The sequence below is a fragment of the Pogona vitticeps genome, chromosome 5 (genome assembly GCF_051106095.1).
Source record: "Pogona vitticeps strain Pit_001003342236 chromosome 5, PviZW2.1, whole genome shotgun sequence".
Classification (NCBI taxonomy): Eukaryota; Metazoa; Chordata; class Lepidosauria; order Squamata; family Agamidae; genus Pogona; species Pogona vitticeps.
The window spans coordinates 178,637,014-178,645,410 of record NC_135787.1 but is presented as its reverse complement, the minus strand read 5'-3'; the positions used below and the strand labels follow the sequence as shown (position 1 = coordinate 178,645,410).

General features: G+C 45.7%; 1 protein-coding gene across 6 annotated transcripts in view; it reads left to right on the top strand.

The window, feature by feature from the left end:
• Positions 1–7,228: 7,228 nt before the first annotated feature.
• The window catches only part of KDM5A (lysine demethylase 5A), a 56,472-nt gene continuing 55,303 nt past the window's right edge, over positions 7,229–8,397 (top strand). For all 6 annotated transcript variants that reach the window (XR_002300144.3, XM_020788998.3, XM_020788995.3 and 3 more), the window contains exon 1: positions 7,229–7,553. Coding sequence is in view for 5 of the 6 variants with exons in the window: in XM_020788998.3 (XP_020644657.3) it covers positions 7,374–7,553 (180 nt within the window). In the remaining variant the exon portion in view is untranslated. The remainder of the gene's footprint in view (positions 7,554–8,397) is intronic.

The following is an 8,397-nucleotide window of genomic DNA, read 5'->3' as shown; positions in this document are numbered from 1 at the left end:
GACATACTAAATCAGATGGTTGATCTAGTCCACCACTGTGAGTCACTTCAATCCTGACTTATAACACCTGGGCACAACTAGGTTTTCCAAAATTTCTTAAGCCTTTTTAAAAATTAAGACTGTGATCGTGCTAGCATTTTCTGCAAAACTTCTCCACCTACATCTAGCTCACAACTATCTCATCTACATCATTTAAAAACAAACAAAAATAAAATCATTTCACAATTTAATTAATATTTAGTATTCAAGTTTTATAGGTATCCTTTAGGGTTTTTTATTTGCATTTCCTTTATGTTTTGTTCCACCACTTTCAGCTTGCTGCATCTTCAATTTACCACCACCCATAGACTGACATACCCATCATCTTCTCACAACCCACTCTGTGGCAAGTTTCTATCATGGATCCTTACGGCTTACGCCACTTTTGGGAAACTCTGAAAGTAATGTCGAACAAAGAGTGCCTCTGAATGAGCAACATGGCAATCAGTAAGGTCTGTTTCATACAATGTACTTCTACAAATATCATTTCCTTGTAGGAAAAAAAAACAAGCACCCTGTGTATTATCTTGCAATAATATATAGTGTATTCTACCTGGGCCAATCCACTTCTCTCTTCAGTTGCTGTGAGGATTACAACTAAACTCTCCATGAGAGAGCAAGGAAACAGGGGACATCAGAGTGCTGTCCTTGGGCCAGGATATTTAAACCAGCTGGAACTGTTGTTGGTTGGAAACGCTAGTGGTATGTAAGAGAATATCTGAAAGGGAGGCTTAAATTATGGAGAGCATGAGCAGCTATCAGTGATCAGGCTACCCACTCCTGGGCTAGTGAACAGACTTTGCCCACCAAATATCAGAACACAGATGATCCCCCTTGATTTCTTCCCACCACCAACCCTGTGAACTTGACTTGAGAAAACAGGAGAGATCCAGAATGGGTCTGAACTCTGCTGCTGAGAAAGGGGTGGGAGAGTTTACTCAGCTCTCCTCAAGCCAAACTCCAGGATCCTGCTCAGTATTTACCACACAACGGTGGGGTCCGCACCAAACTCGTGGGAGAAACCAAAGGGGACCATCCACGTGTCAAAAGGATGCTTTCTTTTCCTGGGCACCAGGCTCTTCTGATGCTTCTGCCTTGCAATTTAGCACCATAGGGCGGTATATAAGTCGAAATAATATTATTAAAAATGAAGATCGGCCAGGAACTGATCCCTCCCTGGCAGAACTCCATACAACCCCCCACAACAGACCCGCTCCCTTCCGAGCATCTGGTTTGCAAGCTCTTCTTCTGCCTCCCGCGCTTGCCCGTCTCTTTCCTCACCACGAACACCTCGCCGCCGCAAAACGTCCCTTCCCGCCTCTGCCGCTACTCTGGCTCTCAACCGAAAAACTTAAAAAAAAATAAAAAAAAAATCAAGCGAAAGGCTTGAATACTCCTCCAATCGCAAGGCATGTGACAAAGAACGCTCGGAGTTTTGTCCAATCACAGCTCTCTATCTAGCCACCCGGCTACCCTTTTAAAGAGGTTCATGGGAAATGAAGTCCCAACGGGAAAGGCTCTGGCTGTACGAGGCGCTGATTCAGCGGGTAGAAGCGGCGGGCTTGTTTGTTCATAACACGAAGTTTCGTTAATACACATTTGGTAAATTAGCTTGTCAACTGGGAGGTACCGTAGCTTGGTCGCGTGTCTTTTATCTCAGGCACCTAAGCAGTGAAAGGTTTATATGTTCTCACGCTGGAAATGTGACTTTTTGGACTACAAACTACAGAATCCTCAGCCACACGGATTCAAGGAGTTGGTTAAAGAAAAAAAAACACTGTAAGAGGGAGAAATACCTGTTTATTTTATTTATATGCCGCCTTTCTCCCGATAAAGGGACCCAAGGCGGCTCATGATAATCAAAGGAATTACTGTATATATGCATTTATCTGAACGTGTAATCTGCTTTTTAAAAAAATATCATGGGAGACTCAAAGGATTAGCCGTGTGGTGTTAAGGATGGGGTTAATCCAGCTGCAATCATTTCCAGCTCAAGATTGGAACTTTTTTGCTCTTAACTGGTAGTGACTAAGATCATCTATGAGATGGTTGGACAGTGTCGTCACCAAGGCTACCAACATGAATTTGAATGACCCAACTCCTAGAGGCAGTAGAAGACAGGAGAGCCTGGTGTGCTCTGGTCCATGGGGTCACGAAGAGTCCGACACGACTTAATGACAATAGTGGTTAGAATATTAAGCAGGAATGTGGAAATCTGAGCTCAAGTCTGTATTGAACCATAAAATTCATCTCATGGTTTTAGGCCAGCTACTTTCATAGTATAATACTAGCAAGGTTATGCTCAAAATCCTCCAAGGTAAGCTTCAGCAGTATGTGGACCGAGAACTCCCAGAAGTACAAGCTGGATTTCGAAGGGGCAGAGGAACTAGAGACCAAATTGCTCACGTGCACTGTATTATGGAGAAAGCTAGAGAGTTCCAGAAAAAAAAAATTAACTCCTGCTTCATTGACTACGCAAAAGCCTTTGATTGTGTGGAGTATAGCAAACTATGGCAAGTCCTTAAAGGAATAGGAGTGCCTGACCACCTTATCTACCTCCTGAGAAATCTATATGTGGGACTGGAAGCAACAGTTAGAACTGAATATGGAACAACTGATTGATTCAAAATTGGGAAAGGAGTACAACAAAGCTGTATATTATCCCCCTACTTATTTAACTTATATGCAGAATACATCATGCGAAAGGCAGGACTGGTTGACTCCCAAGCCAGAATTAAGATTGCCAGAAGAAATATCAGCAACCTCAGATATGCAGATGATACCACTCTGATGGCAGAAAGTGAGGAGGTACTAAAGAACCTTGTAATGAGGGTGAAAGAGGAGAGTGCCTAAAATGATCTGAAGCTCAACATCGAAAAATTAAGATCATGGCCACTGGTTCCATCACCTCCTGGCAAAGAGAAGGGGAAGATATGGAGGCAGTGACAGATTTTACCTTCTTGGGCTCCATGATCACTGCAGATGGTGACAGCAGCCACGAAATGAAAAGACGCCTGCTTCTTGGGAGGAAAGCAATAACAAACCTAGAAAGCACCTTAAAAAGTAGAGACATCACCTTGCCGACAAAGGTCCGCATAGTCAAAGCTGTGGTTTTTCCAGTAGTGATGTATGAAAGTGAAAGCTAGACCATAAAGACGGCAGACCGCCGAAGAATTGATGCTTTTGAGTTATGGTGCTGGAGAAGACTCTTGAGAGTCCCCCGGACTGCAAGGAGAGCACACCTATCAATTCTGAAGGAAATCAACTCTGAGTGCTCACTGGAAGGACAGATCCTGAAGCTGAGGCTCCAATATTTTGGCCATCTCATGAGAAGAGAAGACTCCCTGGAAGAGACCCCGATGTTGGGAAAGTGTGAAGGCAAGAGGAGAAGGGGACGACAGAGGACGAGATGGTTGGACAGTGTCATGGAAGCTACCAACATGAATTTGACCCGACTCTGGAAGGCAGTGGAAGATAGGAGGGCCTGGCATGCTCTGGTCCACGGGGTCATGAAGAGTTGGACACGATTTAATGACTAAACAACAACAACTTTCTTAGCCTGGCCTAACTATCCTCAGGAGCAATTTTTCAAACGATAGCAGCAACAAAAACAAATCAAGAATTTTGGCATATTTAAGACTAGTAAATTTATTTCCGTGAGAGTTTTCCTGGGGTACAGTCCACTTCCTCACCATATTGCTGGCTGAATCCATCTGAAAATTACTACAGGGTGTCCTTGATATGGTGATGAGACTTATTCAATCTCTCTTTTGCACTAGGGTGAAGCAGCTATGTAGCTAAACTTCTGTATGGATGGTCAGATAAGTGAATTGGTGTTCCTTGTTGTTCTGAGTAGATTTCTAACTTTGCTTTTGAACTTTGTCCAAAGTTTCTGTTTTGACCTTTAGAGTCTTAGCACTAGGATACCCAAATAGCTACTGTTTCACTACAGGACTATCAAAGCACTTAGATTGTGAACAGGGGTCCTCTAAGGACACAGAAGATGTCAATAGTATTAGCACACGTAATGACTTTTGCTCTCAGGTAAAAGTTAACTTTTACCAGAGCAATTGAAGCTGGAAATGAAAATGTTTTGCTTAAACATTTGTTTGTATATCACTTTTATAATTCATTGTAAATAAATAATATAAATGCCAAAGTTATTCTTTTGGATGCTTGTTCAGTGCTTTCCAAAATGCATCAACAGGATTTGCCCAAGATATTTTGTAGAAATTGTGTCCCTCATCCCAAAATCAGTGTAATTTTTGCAGCTCAGGCAAAAGATCTCAGGACCTCCCCATCTTCAAATAAACCATGAGTTACTTTTGAATCAAACAAAATATCTCTATTTATTAACTCTGGAAATTGGACAGTAACATCAACAGGTTTAGTCGAGAACTTCTCTTGCAATATCAGTGGCTCTCGCAAGGGCAACCACATGTCGGTTTGAAAAGGATTCACAGACTTCATTTCCCAGGGACCCGTCAACCCCCATTCAGGTTCTTGGGTTTCTGCTTTGGTTCCCTCAGTAATCAGTAATGGGAGGGTTTCCTCATCCCCTGTCCATCCCCATAATGGGGATCCCTCTCCCGGCTGGGTGTCCCACGGTCCAGGTAACATCCCATCTTCCGCAGCTCCTCCATATGCCATGCTTGGCGCGCCTCCGTCTCCCTTGCTACCGCCTCCTCCTCTCTTAAGCGACGCCGCCACTCACGAGTCTCTGATTCACCCCAATAAGACAGACACTGAGGCAAATCCTTTCATCTTCGGTTCTCAGCCTCCTGCTTAAGGCACCTTGGCTTGCTCCCAATGCCCCGTCCAAGGATCTTGCAACCATATTGTTTCCCAACCCCCTGGTATATCGTCCCAGTCTCTATTTATATCCCCTGCTCCCGCCTCTACCACAGACCGCCCCTTTTCTTCCTTTCCCGCCAACTCGGGCTCAGTATGGGTAGAGACGGTTAACCCCTTCAAACCCATTTCCAGATCCTGGGTGTCTACTCCGTGATGTATCATCCTAGGCCGGGTAGGTGGTAGAGTAGTCTTCATCCCCTTAGACGCTTTGGGGAGAGACGGCACTCCCAACAGGACCTCTTGACCCAGGTCTCTGGCTTCACAAGATCCCATAACTGCATCTCACCTTCCTCAGCAGTACTGATAGTCAAAATAACCACCTGGTGCTCTTTCATATTGCAAATAGATTGCCCTGGTGGCCACTTTGCTCTGCCTAATGACTTCTGATTCTCATGTATGTGTGTGAAAGCTGGACAGTAAAGAAAGCTGACAAGAAAAATATTTGTTTGAAATGTGGTGCTGGAGGAGAGCTTTGTTGATACTGTGGGTGGGCTACCAGAAAAACAAACAAGTGAGTCCTAGATTCAAGCAAGCCTGAACGATCTCTCTGAAGGCAAAAATGTTGAAGCTGAGACTGTCCTACTTTGGGCACATCACAAGAAGGCAGGATTATCTGGAAAAGACAATAATGCTGGGGAAGGTGGGAAGCAGCAGAAACCCAATAGATGGACGGACTCCCTAAACCCACAGGCTTGCATTTACAAGAGCTGAGCAGGGCAACTGACAGTAAGACTGTTTGGAATCGCTTATGCATAGGGTCGTCATGATTCAGAGGCAACTTGATGGTGGAATACAACCACGACAAAGCAATCCAGTGACTTTCTCTACTTTTACTTTTATTACGTAGCCAATTGGAAATAAGATTACTAGCTCTTTGTCCACAGAATAAAAATGGTTGAAAAATAGTTTCTTTTGTGTTCGTTTCCAGTTGATATTTTGAGGAATTGTGTTGGGTGATTAATGATATAATGAAGAATATCTGCACTATTTTCCATATAGCAAGCCAGGAAGAAAAGTAATAACACTGCATCTAGATTTTGAAGGTAGCTCATGGTACAAATAAGTCCTAATAAACAAGCCACTGTTAGTCTTTTTAACCACCCTCTACTTCTGTGCTGTTTACAGAGATGCTTGTCCTGTAGATGCAAAGAGTGAAAAGAGGAATGTGGTCCTTTGGGTGTTATTAAACTACAATGCCCTTTCCTGCCCACCACAAAACCATAAAAGGTTTTGTGGTGCTTTACCACAGTAACAAGTTTTATTTGCAGCTTTAGATCTGATGAAAGAAAGGAGCTGCTGTCCTGGAAAGGTTATGTATGTTAAACGAAACTTGATAGCCATTAAGGTGCCCCAAGGCTCTTGGCTAAGGTCAAATCCGTTCCGGAAAAACGGTTTTTAGAGAGCAGGGATGCTCAAGGCTGGCTGGCTCTGGAAGGGGCTGCGAGGGGATCAGGGAACTGTGGTGCCGGGATTCCGTGGAAAGGAGCCGCTTTGACGACGAGTAACGAGCGGTGAACTGTTGGCGGGGTGGGGCGGACAAATGGCCAGCTTAGCTCGTGGGGCGCGGGGGATACTGAAAACGAGCGGAGTCCCAGGTGCTTTGTGAGGCGAAGGTAGCCAAGTAGCCGCGAGGAACAAGAGCGCCTCGGAGCTCGCGCAGGCGGGCGGGGCCCCACAAAGGTTCTAAAGAAGGGGGCGGGGCCTAGCCGGCCGTTGCACACACACACTGGGCGAGAAAGACAGAATGAGAGAAACGAATGGTCGGCACCGGAAGTCGACCGTTTGTAGGCCGTCTCCTTCCACACATTCCTCCGCCAACCCCAAGGCCTACTTTTTATGGGCTGTGTGTAGCAGCCCCCGTTACATAATTTCCTCCTCAGCTCTTCCGAGCGGGATATTAAAAGGAGAGGTCCCGTGACGTCAAGCCTCGATGTGTAAAGGATCAGAAACAGGCCTCGGACGGGAGGGAGTCGCCTCTACTTTCTAGGAAGGGATGAGCGGGACTATTTTTCCCCCCCTTGGACCAAAAAAGAAAAAAAAAACACACACACCACCAAGCCCCGAAATGGCAGCGGAAGGATATGAGGATTGCTGCTTCCGTAAGAAAGGGATTTTAACTCAGACGCGTCACTTCCGGCGAGTCTGAAGAAGGGGAGGAAAAAGAAGAAAAAAAAAACCACACACACAACAAACCCCCAGGAAGAGAAAGGGGGGGGGACAAAAACAAACGGCCTTCTTCTTCTGCAGCGGGCGCAAAGAAAGCTTCCTCCCGGTTTCTGAGAGGGGGTCTTCTCTCAGCGAAGGCTTGACCCCCCCCTCACCGGGTACCGCGATGTCCTTCCGCCCCCTGGCCCATCTTTGAAGTCCTTTGCCTTCTCTTCTTCCTACCTCTGACCTCCCCCCCCCGCCTGTTCCCTCCCCGGTTCTGAAGTGGTGGCGGCGGAGTCGGGGGCAGCATCCTCCTCCTCCACGACGCCGCCATGTCGGGGAACGACGACGACAGCCCCGGTGGGTCTCACTACGTGGCAGAGTTCGTGCCTCCGCCCGAGTGCCCGGTCTTCGAGCCCAGCTGGGAGGAGTTCAGCGACCCCCTCGGCTTCATCGGCCGAATCCGACCCTTGGCCGAAAAAACCGGCATCTGCAAGATCAGGCCGCCCAAGGTACTCACGCTGTGGACGAGGCTCTGGGGCTCTTGAGGGATTATGCCTGGGCTCGGGATGGAGATGATTGAGGGGGGGCTGATCCGGATTTCGCCTTTCTTAGAAGTCGCCTTTTATCTTCCTTTACACCCAAGCCGGCAACGCCATCAGCCGCTCCCATCCTACCTCTGATCCTGGTTGGCAAACGATTGCCCTTTAAAAAGACGCCAAAAGCAGCCTCGGCCCTCATTCGGCCTTTTTTTCCTACTGTTTCCCCGAGTCTTTAAAGGCCTTCTCGATTACCATTATTTGCATTTCTTTTATGGGGCGGTAGATCAATAACTGTAGCAGCAGGAAGGAGACCATAAGCGATAGGATTTTACATTTGGTCACAGTAAACAAAAGGTCTTGGGGCCCCCATAAGCAATTTAAAAAAAAATCTTTTAAGTTGCTGTTAGGCTTTTCTGCTTTTGTTGCCACAGACTAGTATAGGTCCTTCCACTAGAAATTTTTAAAGTGCATATTAAAATATGTCGGAAGGCAAAAAGGTAGATATTTAAAAAGAAAAAAGGAACAGAGAATAGAAAGGGGAAGGGGAAAACGGATGATTAGAGGTGGGGCTCTGAAGTAGTAGTATTATTAAAGAATAGTGACATATGAGATACGGTAATTGTACTCAATATGGCGAGATCATCTGGTTGTATTCTGTTTGGAAAGGATCTGGTTGTCGATTTTGACCATACAGAATTGTATTATTTTTGTCTCAAGCCTTTCAGGTTTGTAAAGTGTAGAGATTTCCATCAGTTAGTTAGTTAGTTAGGCATCCTTCAGTCTCGAGAGACTATGGTAACGTGCTCTGTATGGA